At 44.8% G+C, this 22614-nt stretch overlaps 1 protein-coding gene across 8 annotated transcripts in view; it reads left to right on the top strand.

The window, feature by feature from the left end:
* Nucleotides 1-22614, top strand: part of EPB41L4B (erythrocyte membrane protein band 4.1 like 4B) — a 130080-nt gene that overhangs the window by 87382 nt on the left and 20084 nt on the right. For all 8 annotated transcript variants that reach the window (XM_046657966.1, XM_046657991.1, XM_046657948.1 and 5 more), the window contains exons 16-20: nucleotides 5484-5698; nucleotides 7839-7957; nucleotides 13017-13142; nucleotides 13955-14022; nucleotides 16532-16630. In XM_046657966.1, the coding sequence (XP_046513922.1) occupies nucleotides 5484-5698; nucleotides 7839-7957; nucleotides 13017-13142; nucleotides 13955-14022; nucleotides 16532-16630 (627 nt within the window). The remainder of the gene's footprint in view (nucleotides 1-5483; nucleotides 5699-7838; nucleotides 7958-13016; nucleotides 13143-13954; nucleotides 14023-16531; nucleotides 16631-22614) is intronic.

Below are 22614 nucleotides of genomic sequence, written 5' to 3'. Positions count from 1 at the left end.
ACCGTGCGTTTGTCCTGCTGGCATCTCAGGTCAGGGAGGGGAGGGGCTCTGGTTGGGAATGCCTGTGGGATTGTGCGGGCTGGAGGAGTACCCCAGCCTCACTGCTGTGCCGCTGTGTCTGCAGAGCTGGGCCCACCCCAATATGGTCAACAGAGTCCCATGTGACACGAGCCAGTAGGAACACTAACTTCTCTGGCGTTGGAGGTAGAATGGGAGTGGGGTCTTCCCCTGAGAGAGGGGAGGAGAATAAATTAGATCTGGTTTGACTTCTCACTTCACATTTACTAACAGAGCGCATTACTCACCTTCACTAAGCCCCAGTGTAAAGTGAGGCACCGGCAGCTTCCTGGCAGGGTGACTGTAAACATTAAACGCTGACGTGCCTAGCGTGGCGCTGGGCCCCGAGCAGCCCCTTTCTTCCACACCACACTCCTTCTCAACTGCTGGCTCATGGAAGCAGAGGCTGAAGCCTACATACCCCCTCTCCATCACCCCCTGAAAACCAGGACTTGTGACCTCCTTTCCAGAATGCCAGAAGCCTCGTGAACCTCAGTCTCTGCTGATGGTGAGCAGGGAGCTGGCCTCATCTCCTGAAACTTAGCCAATGGGTCCTGAAGCTCTTGGGCTACTGAGTGTTGCTGGACCCTCCGGGGTGGACTTGACCTCCTCTGAGGTTCCTGTGAACAGGACAGATACACAACTCTAGTGGGCGCCATGTACATCACAGTCGATGTGAATGGCGCCCCCTGGAGTTCTGCAGGGAACGGTCTAGGAGGCCATGAGCAGTGGTTTCCTTGACAGACCCAAACCTCGCAAAACTTCTCCATGAATTAGGATCTTCAGGGTGGTCTGCGGTGTGTATGAGCTGAGGACGCTCCCAGGTCATTCCACTGCCTGCCTAGGACCCTTCTTCTAGAGACCCCTCCCCTCATAAGTTTCAGGCAGCTTCCTTGACCCTCATCTCTTTCTCTTCCTATTTATCTTTCTCAGTCTTCTGTTTCAGTAGCTGTAAGATGAAAGTCACACGTGCCTACTTTATTTGACATGTTATTAAACACAATTTATCACTCCCTACATATATACATATTTTTCCTGTTTAAATTTTCACTCTCTGTTTCCTTGAAATAAAAAGCAACATACATTTTTTTTATTGAGGCAAAATTGACATATAACGTATTTGTTTCAGGTGTACAACATGATGATTCGATATTTGTATACATTGTGAGATGATCACCACAATAGGTCCAGTTAACATCTGTCACTGTACATGGTTACAAAAAGAATTTTTTTGTTGTAGCAGGAACTCTTAAGATCCACTCTCAGCAACCCTCAAATATGCAGTACAGTATTATTAACTATAGTCACCATGCTGTACATTCCATCCCCAGGACTTAATTTTACAACCAGAAGTTTGTATCTTTTGATTCCCTTCACTTATTTTGCCCACCCCCGCCCCCTGCCTCTGCCAACCACCAGTCTATTCTCTCTATCTATGAGCTTGGAAAAAACCACATAGCTTTAACTTGGAAAGACATGTATATGATACCACTGCTCCATTCCAAGTCGTGGCAGACATCACTAATCAATCACAGTGCTCTTTCCTCCTGAGCTGGGCACAACTTCAGTATCCTTGATCTTGCTTTCCAACCAGAGAGAATCAGTTGGAGTTGGCATGAGAGATGATGTCTATTTGCTATTCCTCAGAAATTCTTACTCAAAGGTTTCCAGCTCTGCCTCCAGCCCTGGATGTTTACCACCAGATCTCTACTATGGGACATCTTTCCCCCTGGGTGTTCATTCTCTCATTCAGTGTAACCCATTTGAGGCTCAACCATAGTTTTCCCTTCTCCAGGCAGCCCTCACTCTCCACCTCTTTTTTTCTATTAAGGCCATGCCATTTGCCTATCTTCCAAGCTAAAAAAATCTGGAGTTTTCTGACCCCTCCGTATCTGTGTCCTCCCTTTCTCAAATCCTGCCTGTGCCCCCATCCTGTCACTGTCTTCCTTGCAATGTTTCTCTGACTTGTCCCTGCTGCCTAGATGAGCACAGCACCCGTTCAGAGCTTTAATAGGCTGGCAGCAGTGAGCAAGAAGGGCAGGGTGGAGGACAAGCCTTAAGTTGTAAGGCCCCTCTCATCCTTCCAGGCTAAAGGGAATTTTCTCTGTTCTGAGCTCCCAGTGGCTGTGCCTCCTTAGGACAGATATTACTTTCAACATGTTTGAGAGACAGGAAAATGATGCCAGCAGGCTTTGGAGTCCACAGAGTTGCTGTCAAATCCCAGCTCCACAGTTTCGTTAATCCTTTCCCCCCTCCCTCACTCCCTCCCTCTTCCTTCATCCCTCCTTCTCTCCTCGCTTCTTTTCCTTCCTTCCTTCCTTCCTTCCTTCCTTCCTTCCTTTCTTCCATCAGATATTTATGGAGCACCTACCGTGTGCCAAGCAAAGATCTCTACCTCTATAAAAGAGGGTATTTTAGGTAAAATAGCAGCACAGTGCCTGGAGCAGAGCAAGTACTGAATAAATAGTTGGGGGAAAGGATGAGTTTCAGACCTGGAAATGCACCCGGAAATCGCCTGACCCACCTCATGTTACAGAGGAGGAAACTGAGGCCCAGAGCAACTGTCCAAGGTTCCACCACAAAGTTGGGGCAGAACTAAGACTAGAAACCAGGTGTTTCAGCTACAAGTCAGTGCACTTTCTGCTGCCCCCACGGGGAGGGTGGATCCCCTGGGTTGTGTTTCAGGTTGGGGAGGTGAGGCTGGACTGTGACCTCCAGGAGCCAACATCACACCTTCTTCCATATCCTTACACACTCACAAAATGTAAGACTGTCCTGAGCCAGGCTGGGTGGACCAGAGCCCCAGCTCATGGGGGGCACCCAGTGCCATTTCTTCTGGGATGTATCCTGCATCCGCAGCGGAACCCTCCTCCAGCCCTCCTTTCCCCAGTGCCCCAAGCGTCAGGCCTGGAAGCCTTGCTCACGCTGCTTCAGAAATATCCCAGAGGGACGCTCACCTCAGTCCGTCCACTGAGTTAGTCCGGGCCCTGTCCTGTCGCACTCTTCTAAAGGAGAGACTGGAGTCTCTCTCCCAGCAGACCAACCTCTCCACAGCACTCCGTAGGAACTTTCTACACTGTCACTCCAATCATGTCATGCCCTCACTTAAACCCTTTCCAGGGTGCCTTCTGCCCTCAAGATAACCTGGCATGCTTAACTCTTCATAAGTGGCCCTAGCTTGACTTCTTAGCCTCGCCTCCTGCTACTTTGCTCCTCATTCCCTCTCCTCCAGCCTCCTGCTATTTCAACCACCATTCCTTTGCTCTTACTATTTCTTAGGCCTATAAGAGCCATTTCTACCTTTTCATTTGAAAGAAGTTCCGCAAAAAACAACAAAGTAACATGCCTCCACTGATTTAGATTGTGCAGGTGACAAATGGGAGAAACCCAACTATGTCAAGCAAAAATAAATGAATAAATAAATCAGAAAAAAAATTTATTGAGCCTTGTAATTGAGAAGTTCCATGGCAGAACCAGCTTCAGGCATAGCTGTAACCAGGAGCTCAAGTGATACCATTAGGGTTTTTCTTTCTCTTCATCTACCCTTAACCTCTACTTTTCTTGTCTCCCTGTGCACATTGGGCCTCATTCTCACAGATACTTCTTTTTTGTGTCCAGGGAAGATAGTCACAAGTAGCCTTAATTTATATCATCCTTATAGCCCGAGCCAACTTGTCCTTTAAGCATAGTAGACCCAGTGCCTTGGGCCCACAGTGCTCTTAGGGGCCCACAAAAATGTTTTAGAAGAAAAAACTTCTTTAAACGAATTTTTTTTAGCTGAAGAACATAGTTTAATATATGATATTAATATATTCATCTTTATACAAACAGTCATAAAATAGAATTTTTCGTGTATTTTTTTCTAGAGAGGAGATGAAAGCAAAAGTACTTAGGGCCCACAAAAGTTGCAATAAGGCCCTGCTTAGCTCTCAAAAAGGAACAGAGACCCTCTCAGTTTCCGTGTGTTAAACCTTAGAGGAAATTCTGTCCCTAATCAGGTCGCATCCCAGAATAAATCACTCCGCCTAGAAGGATGGAGAACTCTGGCCAGGCTTGAGTCTCAGGCCCCCTCTTGGGGGAAGTATCAACCTCATACAAACACAAGGAATGGGGTTTCTTGTAAGAAAGAGGATTCTGTTTCAAGAATGTCCACCAAAGCTTGGCTGTCTCCCCCGAATGCTCCCTCCCTTATGACGCCTTCCGTGACGTCTTCACGTCTCCCAGAACTAGTTGCCTCCCCTCTGTGCTCCCTTAGCAGCTGTTCTAGTGTGAGTGTAACTGACTACATCACAGAGTTTTCCGCACTGGGATGTGAGCTCCTTGAAGGCAGAGCAAAGGAGTAGGCCGTAGAAATCTGGTCTGCAGGAATGTGCAGAGAGAGGGTTAGTTCTGCAACAGAGGGTGAGGAGAAGACCTGTAATCTGAGTCTTAAAGGCTGGAAGGCTTCTTGGAGGAAGGAGTGTTTTAGCTGGGTTGAGGGATGTGGAAGGACTCCAGGGGGCAGAAGGAGGTGAAAGGCACCTGGATCAGAAGGACTTAAGGTGTAGAGAAGAATATAGCAGGAGGTGAGCATGGGACAAGATCACAGAGGGTGCTGAGTGACACGTAAAGGAATTTGGATTTTCTCCTGCAATCCTGGGCTCTTAACGTTGGTCCCCAGAGGGCCTGTAGAGGGCCTGAAATTGAGTGTGGAATGTTGCATCTTGGTGCCTTTTTCTGCAGGGAAGCTCCATGGTTTTCATCAGATTTCCAAAGGGGTCTCTGTCTTCAAATGGTTAAGAATCCCTAGTAATGGAGAGGTTTTCCAGCTCCTGAAGCGAGGAGGGCCGTGCTCTGGAACGCAGTCAGAACAGCACCCTAGTTGCTGCTCAGTGGAAGATGGGCTGCAGGAGAGAGTCGAGGCAGGAAGAGCTGTTAGGAGTCTGTTTCAGGAGTCTAAGTGGAAGGTGACATGGGCTTCAAACAGCGTTAATATTGGTAGAAACAGAAAGGAGCAACTGGAATTAAAAGACGTCGTAACAGTGAAATTAACAGGCGCTTTCTGCGTGGCGGGGGTGATGGAGAGTTCCAAGACTTCTAGTTTGTATCATGATCTTGTCATAGGATGGTTAACAAATTGTTTTTTTAATGATTGCTTTATATTTCTTCTTCCTGTCGACAGAATGTCTTTTTTTAATAGAAATTATTTAATTTCAAAGTTAAGAATTTTTTAAGGCTTAAAGTCTCTGCTCTATATAAATTTTGACTTTCTGCTTTTCCTTTGAGCGCAGTGTTGCCATTGTGTCCTGTTCGACCATAACCCTGTGGATCAATCTGTTGAACCTATTTCTCTTGGTTTTTAATGCTTAGAGAACATCTTTTAAAGTACACTCAGGAATATAAAGGCTCTTTGCTTTTCTAAATCCCGACTTTGACGCCCTCCACAGCTACCCGCTCCCTTCCCCAGGGCTCAGCAGCTCGGACCGGCTGCCTTTTGGCATCGAGGAGAACGGGGGCACGCCGTTCACTACCAAAGCTTCGGGAAGGCACCACCACCACCATCACCAGCACCAGCACCATCCAAACTATGGCCTCTCACTGACCCTGGAGAACAAGGAGGGGCCTTTGAGGTCCCCAAACTCCAGCAGTAAATCCCTTACGAGTGAGTAGGGGTGCAGGGGGTGGGGGTGGGGAGGGGGCAGCGATGCTGCAGGGCATGGCGGGCTTCCCTAGATCTTCAAGGCAGACCCTTTCAGTGCAGCCTGGAACGGTGGGAATATCGTGCTGGGTCACCAGGTCTGGGCAAGAGCAGACAAGAGCCTTGTGCATTTAGGCAGGAGCTACTCGGGGATTATGGTTTACCAGGAAACTCTGATTTCATTACCATGTGGCAACCCTCTCTCCACCTCATGCCTTAGCAGATCTCTGCTTCCATGGTATCCAGCACGGGCTCAAAGCAATGGCAAAGAGCAAGAGGGGAGTGAGGTGGCTAGACTCTGTACTTTCCTAACTACAGGAAAACTGACTCTGTCCCGTTTCTGACGTCCCTCTTCTGACAGCAAGGTGACGTCAGGTAGCTCCAGTGCACAGTTGCAGGTCCCAGTGAGAGAAGTTATGGAAAGAGAGAGTTAGCAATTGGAAACATTTTTAGCAATATAATGGTGATTTTCTATCTGTGAAAACTAATTAAAAATATGGGCTTGGATTTTGTATGTCTATTATTTTTATTTTTCTAAAAATTCACTTTTATTATATTTTACTAAAGAATTGGGCTGTGACAGACTAGGGGGAAGGAACCAGTTCTTTATCATATATGGTTTGAAAAAGCACTGAAGTCGAGGCCAGAGTCAAAAGGCTTCGATGCTAATTCTCATTGTTAAGCCAAGTCCCCGTTGGAGCCTCAGTTTTCTCATCTATGAAATGGGGTAGAAGGTGTCGAGATGATGGCCAGGAAGCTTCCAGCTCTGACATTTCATGAGCCTTTGAGCTGGTGAAAGCGTGAGCCAATGAGCCTTCACGTGTAAGCCACGGGGAACAATTCTGGGTTGGCTGAGCCAGAAATGGGAACTCATCACGAACTTGGTTTTGAAGAGTCAGAACTCTGCCCTCGTCGCTATCTACACGGCCCTTGCCCTAGGCCACGGCTCATCCTTTTGTAACTGGATAAGTGTAACAGCCCCCAAGGGGCACCGCGCCAGCACAGTGGCCATATTGTAGCTGCGAAAGGAAGAGCTCTCACCAGATAGCTCTGACCCAATCAATGCCTTAAGACCTTTCCACAGTTCTTCACTGTCCTGGGATAAAGCCCACACTTCTGAGCATGACCACACACAGCCTTCACAGCCTGGCGCCTGCCCAGGTCTCCAGCCTCCCCACCCCACTCCTCGGAACACTCTAGCCACATGGAAATACTCTCCTTTCACCAAATACTGTGCTGTGTCCCACCTCCGTCCTTTGCACCTGCTGTTCCTTCTGCCTGCAGTGCTTTTCTCCACCCTGGTGAACTCCTACACATCCTTCAGGAACCAGCTCACATGTTGTCAGTGATACTTTCTCTAATACCCCTCTGTGAGCCCCAGCTTTGGGGTGCCTTCCTTCATGCTCCTATAGTAATTAAATAATCTTTTTATGACTTATTTGGAGTATCTGCACATGTCTGTCTGTCTCTCCAACTAGACGAAAATTGTCTCGTTCATCTCTTTATTCCAGCTCCCCAGATCCCAACTGCTAACAAGACATGGCACAAACTTTACTATGTAATGAGTGTTTAATATTTAATGAATATTTAATATATTAATGGTAAATACGAGCTAGTGAGAGGAGGGGTGGCGACCTAATCCAGAGTAGCCAGAAATCAAAACCAATGAGTTTGATTTCAGAAAAATAGCATGGTTTTTAAGGGCATGTTCCTATGCCTGTTAGCCTCAACATTCGTCTTTCCAGCTTGTATAGTGCTTTCCCATTAATAAAGCATTTGTACATGAATGGCCTCACTTAATATTCACAGCAACCTTACAAGGTAAGTAATTTTATTTTCATTTTTAAATGGCTCAGAGGCTCAGAGAGGTAAAGTGACTTGCCCAAAGCCACCCAGTTCATAGATCCGGGAGTTCGACCTTGAAACCTTGACCTTACATGTTCTCACACCCAGTCAGTTAGCATATATTTGAGAGGTTCAAGCTGTGGGAGGAGAAGGCAGGCAGAAAGGGCACTCGGGGTCAGGCTCTGGCAAGCATCTTCTATCACCTGTATCTCTCTGTTCTTTCAATCTTTCCTTATTCATTCCCCTTGGCCGCTTGTAGAACTGAGTCCAGGAGCTCCTGCCCTGTTCAGCGAAGCCGCTGCCCATCTAAAGAAGCTGGAACTGGAAACTGTGAAGGCTGCTGGACCCTGGCCTGCTCTGCACATCAACATCAATAAGGTGCCGAGGACCAGAGCTGGGCAATGGACCTGGGGCTGGCATCAAACCTCGGATTACTACCCTGGCCTGCCTCCTAAATCATGTGCCTTTGTCTTGGAGGGATTTCTACCCAGTCTCTCCTGACATATCTGCTCAGCGTGTCTCTTAGGAGCAAAGAGTCCCTCACATTCTTCTCGGGTGAATTACAGCATTAGGCGTTGCCCTCGGTACTGAGGCCCACAGGCTGGATCTGCCTGTCAGTGGTCTCTCCCTCCTTCTAATTGAAAGTTTCATGAGAGAAGCATCCACATTTATCTCCTTCCATTTTTACCCCTCTGTATGAGTCTGCTCAGGCTGCCGTAACAATATACCGTAGACCAGGCGGCTTAAACAACAAATACTCATTTCTCACGGTTCTGGAGGCTGAGAAGTCCAACATCAAGGTGCCAGCTGATTTGGCTCCCTAGTGAGGGCTCTCTTCATGGCTTGCAGATGGCCGCCTTCTTGCTGCATCCCCGCTTACTGGGACAGAGAATCTTTCTTTGTTCTTTTTCATATAAAGCTACTAATTCCATCATGAGGGACCCACCCCATGACCTCATCTAAATCTAATTACTTCTCAAAGGCCCCATCTCCAAATACCATCCCATTGGAGGCTAGGCCTTCAACCTAGGAATGAGGGGAACACAATTCAGTCCATGGGGCCTGCTGTCCCTCTCTGACAGTGCCTGGCACACAGTAGATGTTTAGTGACTGTTTGCTGATGGAAGGAGGGAAGGATTGAAAGGAGGGAGTGAAGGAAAGAGGGACAGACAGGGCAGAAGCCAAGCTCTCTTTTGACTAGGCCCGTTCTTATGTCCAAACTGGCAGCCTTATGAAAGCCAGCGTTTACCTTAGAACTGTAGAACGCTGGCGCTGGGTTTGATCTGTGAGTTAGTTCCACCGTCTCACCGTCTGAGACCAGAAGAAGGGAAATGACTTTCTCAAGGTCATGCACCTGGGGCTGAATCCTTGGGCTCCTGACTCCCAGTCCAGTGCCCTTTGAACTCCAGAGTGCTTCTTCATTTTCTACACCAGGATTTCTCAAATTCAGCACTAGTGACATTTGGGGCTGATAATTCTTTTTTGGGGTGGTGGACTGTCCTGTGCGTTGTGAGATGTTTTGCAGCATCCCTGAGCTCTGAACTGGATGCAAGTAGCACTGCCCCCCATCCGGTTATGACAACTGAAATTGTCTCCAGACATTGCCACATGTCCCCTGAAGGACAAAATCGCCCCTAGTTGTACTATTGGACACATTTTAATTTTAAAAACCCGTGAAGGAATAGTCTTTTTCCCTCCTGGGGTGTGTCTTCCACTCTGATGCTTAGCTTTGCCCCTTTATAAGAGGGAGTAGGAAGCTTCTCTCCTTACCCGCGCTGGCGAGCCTGGGAAGGTCACCTCCTCCCTGGGCTGTTCCTCCACTCCAGCCAGCCCTCTAGCCTACACTAGACCTCCAGGATTTCTCAGAAGACCCTCACTCTCTTGCGCTCCCCATGCCCCCTGAGGGCAGCCTAAAGTCCCTTTGATCACTAATGGGCCCCAACTTTAAGGCCCCACTCGCCCACTTTTTCTTCTATACCACCCTCGCTGATGGCCAGCTAGAAAAAATTCCTCTCGCTGGGCCGTAGTTATATTCATTCAATCAACAAATCTGTATTGAGCAGGCTGGTATTGAGGCTGGGGAGTCAACCCAATACATCCTGTGTCCCCTGGATTGGTCTCTTAGTTTCTTGATTTTCAACTTTTCTTCTGCAATACTACACACAATAAATGGTTTTAACAGGGGCTTACCCGGAGTTTGACAAAATCCAAAAATATTTTGCAAGGCAGTATAGCATATAGCAACAGAGAACTCACAAGCTCTGTGTAATTTGTAGTTGCCGTGAATATCGGTGGAACGTCAACAGTCGTGGCTTGTTCTGGGTTAAGGCATAGCTGAGACAGCTATGAGTTATTGAGCATTTCCCTGGAGCTCAGGCTGTAACTCAACTCCCCTCTTTTCTCCTCCACTCGAAGAGATAAGCAAGTATGCTAGAGTGATGTCATATAACCTTGACTTTGTCCCAACACATAACCAAAGTATATTACTTCATACTATGATTTATCATTAATAAAACATGCCTTGCAGCAGCCCTCACAACATATCATGATACCGTAATGAAGAATCAAAGTTTTTGATGGCTTGGAAGTTTTTTTCCAGCCTCAAGGATGGAGAATCCTCTGATGCTTCTAAGGTTTGGATAAGTTCCTGTTCTTGATTTAATGGTGAGCTGACATTTTCATTGCTCAATTCCACAATTTTACCCAAAATTATTACAGGAATTTAAATCTCATCAAATTTCAAATGTGTAAACAATTGTTAAAAAGCATCTGATCATTTCTTTATCCCCAATGATATCTGCAAACAGATATCCAACTATAATAATATCAAAACCCAATTATCATTCATTTATACATTTTGAAATCTGTATTTCCATATTGAATAGTAAGGCATCTTTCCACAATTCAGATTGAATGTAAAATACCAAATATGGTCATGCAAAAGAGAGAAAGCATAACATTCTTGGAGCCGTCCTCCAGGCTGGAACTGTGGTCTTGTTGTAATCCAGATGTTTCTCTCTCATAGAGATGCCTTCTATGCAAACATATTCACAGAATGATACTCAAATTTTCCAAAATTTATATTGGTCTTTACCTAAGTCAATTCATAGGACTGAATAGTAGCTCCTGCTTTGTCAGAACAGGAACAAACCAATTTGAATTTTATGTCCAAAAAGCATTTTAGAATTACTAAAATCAAGGGGAAAATCGATGCTAAATTCTCATTATTTTCTTATTTTGTCTGTGTTCAATTTTTTAAAAATCGGTCTTTGGTCATTACTGTCAGTATGACTATATCCCCTAAAGCAATTTTCAAAAACCTCAAATGGGCTTTAGAACCAATTTAATTTTTATATCTCAACATATCATTCTAAAAAATTAAATCTAATTGAAAAATTTGCTCTTTATACACCAGTGAAAACATCCATGCTAGTATTAAACAATTATCTTAATGTAACAGGTTTTACAAACACAAGGTAAATTATCCTAAAGTTATACTGTAAAGGTCACATCTCAAAAGAAATAAATTACTTAATTTGCTTTTTGGAGAATGCTAAGTATTGTACGATAACGATTCCAGTCAAAGAGTCTGTTTTCTTTATACCCAACTTGATGGTTTAGGATCGTTAGTGTCCTCATATCTGATGCTCTTTTCTAGTAATATTTCTTTTCTAACATGAATCTAGAATCTAAGAATCTAACATGAACAAGCCATTCATATCTTTTTTCTCATTTGATCATCATGATAATCTTATGCAGAAAGAAATAGAGACCAGAGAGGATAAGGGAGCCAGTATGGCTGAGTGGTCAAGAGCTCTAGCTTTGAAGTCGCGCAGTCCTGGGTGTGAATCTTGGCTCTTCTGCAAACTTCCTGTGTGACCTTGGACGAGTGACTTGCCATCTCTCTGCTTTGTTCTTGTCTGTAAAATGGGGAGAGTGATAGTATCTACCTCCGAATGGGATGGTTAAATGAGAGGATTCAATGAGATGTGCATGTGAAATGCTCTGTCAATGCCAGGCCCGTAATAAGCTCTCAGTAAATGTGAGCTCCTGGCATTATGTTTCTTTTTATCATCACCACCATCATCATCTTTTTTTTTTTATGGTGCTAGTAAAGGAAAAAGCTGTGGTTCAAATCCAGGTCTTTTGTCTGCTTATCTTGCTGTCACATGAAATTGCTGCATTCTGCTTGTTCTACCAAATGCTCCTCTATGCATTTGGAGGTCCCCCTGGAAAACCACATTCTGTGCCCTCTTTTCTTTATTAAATGATGTCGACCAGCCAGTTGCCCTATTCTTCCTCTAGGACTTTATAATACTCCTGCTATGTGTACCAAGGTGCTCCCTGGGTGAATGGTTGGATGAGATTAATTTTGGAACTTGCAGAATTTGAGGCCCCTAGAACATTTTATTCTTGCCCTGGTACGTTGAGGCTAACATGCCACATTCAGTCCTGATATCACTGAAGTGACTTTTAGTGATCCTGTGTCTTGTATCTTTCTTATTAAACACACGTCTCTTCTACTGGTAACTACATACATTATAAGCTTATTCAGTAGGTACTCACTGACACCTGCGGTATGCTGAGCCCCATATTAGCCCTGGGATATGCAATGGCCCCGATAGGCATGGTTCACAATAAGACATTATTTCCCGGAGTGTGGTGTGTGTACCATCAAAGATGATTTCAGATTATATACATGGATGAGTATTTTTAGGAGTGATGTAATTATCATACTGTATGTTATAATGAATATAATAGTCACCAACCCTATGATTTCAAAGATATTATTGCTTAGGTCATGTCTAAAATAGGTAGTCCCAGGGTAATCCACCTTAACTGGATCATATCAATTATAGGTACCCATTCAGTTAATACACGGGAAATGGCAAAAATAGTAAAGGTGGTGCCAAATGATTGAAGTCTGAGACACTCTACCCTGAGGTAACATAGGTAGAAATTTCCCATTGAGAATCAAATATTCAGCAAGATTTATTGTAAAATATCAATGAAGGTTTTGTGTTCTTTTGCTTGACCCAACGCGTCTCAGAATTGAATGTTGGTATGTAAGAGGTAGGAGTTATGGGGGAAAGAGCACTGCATGGGGGTGCCGGAGACTGGAAGCTTCAGTCCTGGTTGGGCCACTGGCTTTAGTTGCATGACTCCGCACGACCCTCTTCTCTTTGAAACTTGCCCCAGTCTTCTGGCTCACGGGCTTCCTAATACATCCTCTCCCTGCTTCCCACGAGAGGGAGAGGACATGCTGGTGAATCCTTTGCAAAGAGTAAAAGCATTCGTACAAATAGAAGGAGTTGATGTCGCCTTGGTCTATGTGTTTAGTCTATGTATTATTTGCAATTATGACTGATGGGAAAAATTAATGTATGTGTTTTCTTCTTTGTTTACAATCTGTTGCGTGTATTTCGGTTCGTCACAGGCTGAAGAAAAGAAAGTTTCGGAGAAGACTCTTCAGACCCCGCTTTTGCCTTCCCCTGTGGCCGATCACGTGAAGTGTAACATTTTGAAAGCCCAGCTGGAGAATGCTTCTCGAGTGAGCGCCCAGGTGCGTGGAGCGTGCGCATTCCTTTGATTTCATGTCACGGGATTTCCTCAAAGCCACATAGAAGAAAGAGGCACTCTAGGATTGAGACATGCCATGTCAGTCAGGGTCCAGCCGAGAGACAGGAACCACATCTATGTGAACAGAGATTTTAATATAAAGAGTTATTAACTGATGTCAAGTTATTAATTGGGTAACTGTATTTTGTGATGGGTGTAAGGGCCGCAGACTGCTGCATCTCCCGTTGACCTCCTGCGTGTTCAGTAGACGTGGTGGCCGAGTGGGTGTCCCTTCTTCCCCCATCATTCTTTGTGGGACTTACCACAGGGAGGAGGACAAGGCTTCTATCGAAATCCTATGATGTGAGTCCTCCCAGGCTTGTCACACTGATATGAAAAGACAGATTCCAAAATCCTTTGTAAGCTGTGAGTGGTAGTGAGCATAGAGCTGATTATTATTCCTGATCTAAAATGTGAGGTGGGGGATTAAACCGTGGGTTTGGTTTTTCCCACACGATCCCCTTTTTCATTCAAGCATGAGCTGACACAGAGCAGTGCTCAATAAAAGTATGAATACAAGCATTGATTGCATCTGAACAATTCTTAATTCCCATGATGGGGAATGACTCAAGAAAACATTTTTTTTTGTTAACTTACATAAACACTAGAGAAAATTTGTTATTGACTGGGTACTTCATGAACTCCCTCTGTGATCCACCTTCACATTTCTATAATGCTTTGAATTTAGGAGAAGCGAAGACATTTTTGCATGCCAAGGTATTCAGTTTTGACTAACCTGCCTGTTTTCTTTAACAGGTTGGAAAGGAGGAATCAACGTTTGTAAATATCAATAAGAAATCCAGTCTTCAGGACGCTAATGTAAGGTCTGTTGCTTCTTGTTTGAATGGGGAAACATATTCTCTGTATCATCAACATTGTCCTCGAAACATTACTCTGAGGGCATTTACTAAGAAAGTCAGGGAGAGAAAAGAAAACTGAAGAGAATGTGAGCCTGAAGGGATAGAAAAAGGCTGACTGAAACAACTTCCTATATTCCTCAAAAATGCTGCTCATTCCCAGTTTTAACGTTTCTACCTGTTACTACAACAAAGAAATCACTTTGAGTTACTTCTCAGGCGTGTAGATCTGACCTTGTCGTTCCCCTGCTTAAAGTCCTTTAAAGGCCCCACTTTGCTCTCAGAGTGGAGTCCAGACTCCTTAACAGAGCACGAGAGGTCCTTTACGACCTGGCTTCTGCTCACTGTCCTAGCTCAATTCCTCACCCTTTCCTCGGTCTGTTGACATGCCCCTCAAACTGAGCTCCTTGAGAGCGTTAGAACCACAGATGTCCTTTCAAGCTTCTAGCCTACCACCACCCCAAACCCAGAGGAAAACCTACCTCCTCTGAGAGCAGAAACTCTTTTCCTCTCAGCCCAAGTGAGTAATAGCCTATGGATCATGGCGGCCCCGTTACCACCTTGGGGGTCTGCTCACACTGGCAGAGTCTCCCTAGGGTAGTGTTTCCTAAAATGAGTTCAAGAGTCACTGATCAATCTGTTGTTAAAAACACAGACTGTTGGGTCCTACTCCAGACCTTTCAGATCCTTTCAAGGGGGTGGGGGGCAGTGGGGACAAGAATCAGAATTTCAGCAAGCACCCCAGGTGATCCAGGAACCACTGTTTTGGGGAATTCTTATACTTGATGCTAAAAATAAAAACAAATATTTCTCTATGTCATCTTATGATGCCCATTCCCTGTTCTTGGTATAAATTTGTCTTACTCCAGAGGCACGTACCCAGCTGCCTCCTGGACTTTTCAAAACTCCAGCTCATCTCTTCCCACCCTAACACACCATCCCTTCACTTACTTTCCAGTTTGGGGTAATGGCCTTATTACCTACCTGTTAGCCAGACCTGACACCTGGGAATCCTTGACTCTCTCCTACTTCACTCCTTCATCTAACTGGTCACCAAGTCCTGCCAATTTGACTTTCATATTATTTCTCACATCATCCTCTCCTCTCCATGACCCTAACCCCACCCTACCTCAAGTCCTTACCATCTCTCTTCCTGGGCAACTCCTGCGACAGTCTTCTGAGAGGCTCCCGGCTGGCCTCCTTTCGCCAGCATCCTCTTTGTTGTTCTAAGGACCATTCTAAAATGCAAGTCTGACTATGCCACTTCCTTGCCTGAAACCTTTGGTGACTGCCATTGCCTCCAGTGTAAACATCCCAGCCTGAGGCCCCTCATGACCTGGCCCTGCTTCCTGCTCTGATCTCAATCGCCTGCTCTTCTGCTGGGACCTTACCCATCAGTAGTTCCGGTGCCTTGCATTTTGCCAGGTCTCCACTCGGTCTCCCACCTTGGAAGTCGTCCCTCCAGCTGGTTAAGTGTAAGCTCCATTAAGCTCTCCAGATACCAACCATTCCACCCGAGCAAAGTTATGTGGTCCCCTACGAGACCGTGCCTTCTTCCGGGGACTACGTTCAGTTGACTCTGGGATCCTGGTTTAAGGAAATCATGAACCTGGAATACATTGACCCCAATTCTTTATTTGCTCATTCACGTGTTTATTCAACAAACATTTATCAGGCACTGGCCACATACCTATCACCATATTAGGCACTGAGCAGAAGAGAAATGGAGGCCCGGACGTGTTCATTGACTTGTGAGAGGTCCCTTGCTGATCACCTCAACTTATTTTGATGCCCTTTGACCCCAGAAGGCATTTCTGTTTTTTTGAGTGAAATTAGTCATGACCCACTACACAAATGTGTGAAAGCTTTTCCTTAAAATCACTGTTCTGAGTAGGGCCCATTGGTTAGCCGGCATAATTTCTTGAGGAAATGTAAAAGTGAAACAATTTTAACATTTTCACTTGTATGGAGAATTAAAACATTTTAGAGCAAGTCTCGAAGGTCTTCTGATTTTGCATTTTTCACGTTAAATACTCTCTCGTTCTTTATCTTTTTTTTTTTTTAACACATTCATGCTGTGTTTAAAATAAAATAGCTACCAGATTACTTGTAAGTAAAAATCAGTTATCCACAGGTTTTTCTTTATTCATTTTACTCGCAAAACCTGCCCATAAACCAAACCCTGATATTGGAGGTGGGTGTTTTTGGCAGGGAAATTTTACGTGGTACCCCAGCCATGTTTAGTTCCCACTTGCTATAATTTCTTCTCTATGATTTTTAATTATTTTTTGTTTTTGGATTTTCTATGGTATTTTTAATAATTGTATTTAATAAGTAGAGTGAAGAGGAGAAAAAATGGACACCTTGACTATCAATGTTATCAAGATATAAATTAACTGATAAGGCACTCCCTACGGCCAAAACAAGATTCTAAGCCTTTTTGTTGGTGTTGTTCTGTGTTTTGGTGTGTCTCCAGGAGTCCTATTCCTATACGTGTGGAAACTACCCAACCAGCTGTGGAAAAGCCGGAAATCAAGCCTCCTCGAGTGAGGAAGTTAACGAGACAATACAGTTTGTGAGTTCTATACTGCATGTTTTTCGGTTATAATAACAGAAGAGATACTATGTGTTTAGTTATAAATGCTTCTTAGTCACCACACCATTCCCAAAGAGTCATTCTAAAAATACAGTTTGGGGGCTGGCCCTGTGGCCCAGAAGTTAAGTTCACTTAACCACTCCGCTTCAGCAGTCTGGGTTCATGGGTTCAGATCCCAGGCACCAACCTAGCACACCATTCATCAGCCATGCTGTGGCGGCGACCCGCATATAAAATAGAGGAAGGTTGGCACAGATGTTAGCCCAGGGCTAATCTTCCTAAGCAAAAATAAAAATGAAAAAATTAAAATACAGTTTGTCTTCTGATGCATAATGGGACTAGACTTTTCTCCCTGAAAACATTACAGAGCCAGCCCTGATGGCCTAGAGGTTAAAGTTCGGCTCTCTCACCACTTTGGCAGCCTGGGTTTGCTTCCTGGTTACAGAACCACACCACCCATCTGTCAGTTGCCATGCTGTGGTGGCGACTCACATAGAAGAACTAGAAGGACTTACAACTAGGATATACAACCATGCACTGGGGCTTTGCAGACATAAAAAAAAGAGGAAGATTGGCAACAGATGTTAGCTTAGGGCAAATCCTCCTCTGCAAAAAAAAAAAAAAAAATGAAACAAAACATTACGTAGTTGGTATATATATTCATTATTGATTACTGTGTAACAAATTACCCCAAAATTTAGTGGCTTAACCCAATCCACATTTATTACCTCACAGTTTCATTAGGGTTGGGAGTCCAGGCATGGCTTCTCTGGATCTTCTGTGTCAGCATCTCTCCTAAGGCTGCATTCATGGTGTTGGCAAGGGTTGCCATCTCATCTGAAGGCTCGCTAGTGCAGTCTGGGCCAGGCTTCAGTTCTGTGAGGGCTGCTGGACCAAGGACATCAGTTCCTTGCCTGTGGTTGGCTAGAGGTTGTCCTCAGTTTCTAGTCACATGGGCCTCTCTGGCTTTCTCCATCAGGGAAAAGCACACAAGAAGAGCCAGAGAGAGCACTTGCAAGGAGGAAGTCACAATCTTCTGTAACCAATTCACAGAAATGACATCCCGTCCCTTTGCCCTCCTCTATTCATTAGAAGCAAGTCACTCGCTAGAGCCCACACGCAAGGGGAGAGGATTACACAAGGGTGCGATACCAGGAAGAAGGAGCATGGGGAGCCATATCAGATGCTGCCCCCGCGGCGCATTAGTGAAATGGTAGCATGGCTGTCAACAGAGCCAAAGCTAATCGCTGAGCTATTTGAGACCTGTAGGAGGAGCCATATCCCAAACTGTCCCAGAACCAGTAGGGCCTGTCTAGTTCTGTTCCGCTTAACCACAGTTTCTTGGCTGCAGAGCTATTCTAGGCACCACGAGGGAAGAACAAAATGACTTTGACAATTCCCGTCAGAGGACTCTATGTATTAGGGGGAAAGACAGAGTGTGAATAACTATAAGCCAAAGAAGACAGGCAAATGCCTGTCAGGGTGGCCGTGTGTTAGTAATAGTACTAGCAGTAGTCACAGCGGCAGTTCCCTTTCTTGATCTTGGCTGCGGCGCGGTGCCTGGATGCATAATTGGTCAGAGAGTACAGGGGGATCTTCGGGTGCGATGGATAGCGGTGGGGCTCTGGCGTTGGAAAGGTTCTCTTAGAGCCCGGGCTAGTTGACTGCTGTAAGCTCTTGAGGAAATTACTCTTGGGCCCTCTCCTTCTTCATCTGTAAAACGGGTGAGATGATACCAACCTCTGAGGAATTTTGTGAGGGTTAACATGAGGTAACGTGGCTAAAGCTCCTAGCAAAGGACCTGGCTGCAGGATGAGTTAGTTTCCCTTCCCTTCTTCTCAAGGACCTGAAAGCTTCTGAGGAAAGGTCAAGTTGAGGGGGTCCCCAGAGTGCAAAGTGTAGAACACGGCACGTAACTCCGGATGCGATTCTCAGACAGCCGTCTCAGGCCGTCTCAGCCATCTCCCTGTGAAGGGAGAGGAGGCAGGGGTTTTCTAAGGGCAGATACAGCCCACCTCATTAGCCTTAATAGAAACTTCTGGACAGTATAGCAGATGTATTTCCTCGGAAAGCCAAAATGAGTCAGATTCAAATATAATTAACGGTCCTAATGATCTCTGGGGGACAAATTAAACCATGGAAAATCTACTCCCCTGAGGGTAAAGCTGGCAGGATTAGCCTTTCCTTTTCCATTTTGAAACTCAAAATGTTGTCATCACCCATTCGGAATATGTAATCATGTTGGAAAAAATACGCAGCCTGGAAAGAGGGAAAATTTAATGAACTCACCAAATTGCTTCTTTTAAGGAAACCCTCTCCAAACCTCTAACTTCCCATGTGTATTTTTTAAGCTGCCCCAAAGTATTCTGCTTTGAAAATCAAAGAATGGCAGAATTTTCCTTGTCAGTAGTAAACAGCAAAATGCATGGATTGGATTTTCCAGTTTGAAGTTTTTGTCCCATAAATAGTTCTTGAATCGTTGACACTGGTTACCGCTTATTTACTCACACGGTCAAAGGAAGACAGATGGAAAAACTCAGGTTTCCTATTTCCCAAAAAATATTTCTGCATTATTGTTTTCGAGATGCAGGGATGTGTGTGCACAGACGGCCCTTTTGGCTCTAATAGTATTCTAGATCCCTGCACCAGAATTATGTGTATTTGGACTTTAGGGTACTAAGGAGCGCCATGATGTACAGGTGCTCTGAGAAAGTTTGCGCATCACTGCTTTTAAGGATATAGAGGAAAACCTCAACTGTGTTCTTTTTTGGAAATATGACATAGGGAGGAAGTGTGACTGCTGTGTACAGAATTGAAGGGAGACGCAAAACTCTGCAAAGAGTTTCAGGCAGCTAGAAGTATAATCCATATAATATAACATAAAATCCATCTTTGTATAGATACCAGCTAATATTTTTAGAAAATGACAAGCTGCTTTGTTTTTTCCAGAAATAGAACTTTCCTATTTATTTAGACATAGTGTAAATGTCTAAAAACGTGCAAGCAAGACAGAAATGTCCAAAGAGAAAAATAACTAATTCTCTAGAATCATATCATGCCATCAAAAATAATCCATGTTCCCAATTGATGACTGAGACTCTGGACATTTTTCCATGCATACATATTTTTTAAATAGAAAGAAATCATTTCAAGGAAAAAATCATACTACACATAAAATTTTACTTATGAAAGTGTTCTTTCAGGAATTCAACATGAATTTACCTCAAAAACTGAGCAAAATTGAAAGACTCGATAAACTTTAGATATATGTTTCTTTGCTGTGAGATCTAAGTTCAGACAAAAGGTTATAAAACTGTTCAGCATTTGGAGCTTTTCTCAATTTTAGATAGTATCAGTTGACTTCCTGCTTTTAAGGTTGCAATTTTTTTAATAAGGTAAAAAGAAATTTTAACCCCACTCTTCCACTTAACCAGCTATGTGACTTTGAGCAAGTAATTTCATAATCTGCCACTGAATATCATCTGCTTCTCTGAAAATGGAGGTTATAATACGGGGTTGTTGGGAAAATTAAATGGGCTAATGCATGTATAACTGACCTGACTTACTCCTCGGCATGGGTCCAAATGCATGGTGTCATTAATTATTCCACTTACTTGTTCAACTCCCTGCCCCCCACCCTTTATTAGTCATAAGTCCTAAATCCTCCTTTTGAGGCTTCTCCATACACAGAATGATCAAAATCCTCCAGGGGGGCCGGCTCAATGGTGCAGCGGTTAAGTTCGCTTGTTCCACTTCGGTGACCCGGGGTTCAACGGTTCGGATCCCAGGCACAGACTTATGCACTGCTTATCAAGCCATGCTCTGGTGGCGTCCCACATATTAAATAGAGGAAGATGGGCACAGATGTTAGCTCAGGGCCAGTCTTCCTCAGCAAGAAGAGGAGGATTGGCGGTGGATGTTAGCTCAAGGCTAATCTTCCTCTAAATAAATAAATAAATAAAATGCCCTAAGACCCTCCTCAGTCAGTCCCATCCACACTGCACTGGTGTCCCATGACCACGATGACCACATGTCCCACACGAGGCCCACTGCTGTGGTGAGGTCTTTTTTCTTCACTCTTTTGCTAACCTATTGTTTCTAAAACATGACTCTGTGCCAGGTGGCTCCAGAAGTTCCACATGACAGACCCTTAGGGAAAGTGTGTTACAGTCCCCAAGACTGCTCTCAAGTCTGATGATTTGCTAGAAGGACTCACAGAATTCAGAAAAGCTGTTATATTCTTGGTTATAGTTAAATACATAGGGGAAAGGATACAGATTAAAATCAGCAAAGGAAAAAGGCACACAGAGTGGAGTCCAGGAAGCCCAGGCACAAGCGTCCAGTTGCCCTTTCCTAGAGGAGTCACAGGGGCTGCACTTAATTCTCCGGGCAACAGCATGCAACAACATAAGCGAGGTATTGCCAATCAGGGAAGCTCACCTGAGCCTTGGCATCCAGGGTTTTTATTGGAGATCAATCAGGTAGGCATGGAACACCCATGTGACTGACCTTAGCTACTCAGTCTCCAGCCTTCCACAGGTCAGACTGATACAGCATGCCCCCAAACCCCAGGCACGCACAAAGAGACGTTCACCATAAATCACTTTGAGAGCACAGGCTATCTGGCATGGCCCAAGGTCTCAGGTATACAAAGGCACTCTTCTAAGTCAGGATATTCCAAAGGCCCAGAGGTTCTCCCAGAAGCTTGTCAGTGACCAGTGGTTCCTTTGGAATGTGCAGGGTTTGAGCACCCCAGGCCTGCTGAGTTATCCCTTTACTGCACAAGCAACCTGTCCACACTAAGAATGGGAGATTGATGCTGCTGCTCCGGTCCTGGGCTGGGATGACCAGACTGGAAGGGCTTCCGCTTTGACATACCTTGTGGGAGGTCAAAACTTCCCCACAAGCCCAAGCCCTGGAGACACGCACAAGGTGCCAACCCAGACTTCTCCTCCCTCGTGGTGACTTTATTCTAGAGTCCTTTTCTACGTGGATCGTCCCATTCCATCAGAGAGGTTCTAAGACCAGAGCTACTTGGCCCCAAAACAAATGTCTCCAACTCCTCCCCTGAAACCAGTTTATCACACCAAAGGGACAGTTGCCGTTAGGCCATAAAAGGGGCCATTACACCCTTCGCTCAGAGCAGCAGGTTCCGACAAGCCTTGTATTTACCCTCTTAAGGGAGGCCACTCAGAATAATATCCCTTGGTTTGGTGGTTCCTCAGAAAGTTAACACAGGACTACCATATGACCCAGCAAATGAAATTCCAACCCAAAAGAATTGAAAGCAGGGACTCAAACAGATATCAGTACAAGAGTGTTCATAGCAGCACTATTCACAGTAGCCAAAAGGTGGAAACAACCCAAGGGTCCATCAACAGAAGAATGGATAAATAAAGTATAGTCTGTTCGTACAACGGAATATCATTCAACCATAAAAAGGAGTGACATTTTGACATACGCTACAACACAGATGGACCTTGAAAACATTATGGGAAGTAAAATAAGCCAGACACAGAAGGACATATATTGTATGGTTCTACTTACGTGAGGGACCTAAAGTAGTCAAATTCATTCAGACAAAAAGCAGAACAGATGTTACGAGGGGCCCCTGGGAGAGGGCAACGGGGCGTTGTTGTTCAATGGGTACAGAGTTGCTCTTGGGGATGATGAAAAAGTTTTGGGTATAGATAGTGGTGATGGTTACACAACACTGTGAATGTATTTAATGCCACATAATTGTACATTTACAAATGGATAAAATAAGTATTATGCTATACATATTTTTCCATAATAAAAAAAAAATTTTTAATCCCTTGGCAAGCGACGGAAAACCCAGCCCAAATTTGCTTTGGCAAAAATGTCAATGTATTGGATGTTGTAAGCTGGACATCTGGTAGCCATCTGTTTGGAGAGCCCCCAGCCCCCACCCTGGCGTCCTTCCCCTCCCTGCCCTCCCTCCA

Source organism: Equus quagga, chromosome 1 (genome assembly GCF_021613505.1).
Source record: "Equus quagga isolate Etosha38 chromosome 1, UCLA_HA_Equagga_1.0, whole genome shotgun sequence".
Taxonomy (NCBI): Eukaryota; Metazoa; Chordata; class Mammalia; order Perissodactyla; family Equidae; genus Equus; species Equus quagga.
The sequence above is the reverse complement of the archived record's forward strand: the minus strand, read 5'-3'. Positions and strand labels throughout refer to the sequence as shown.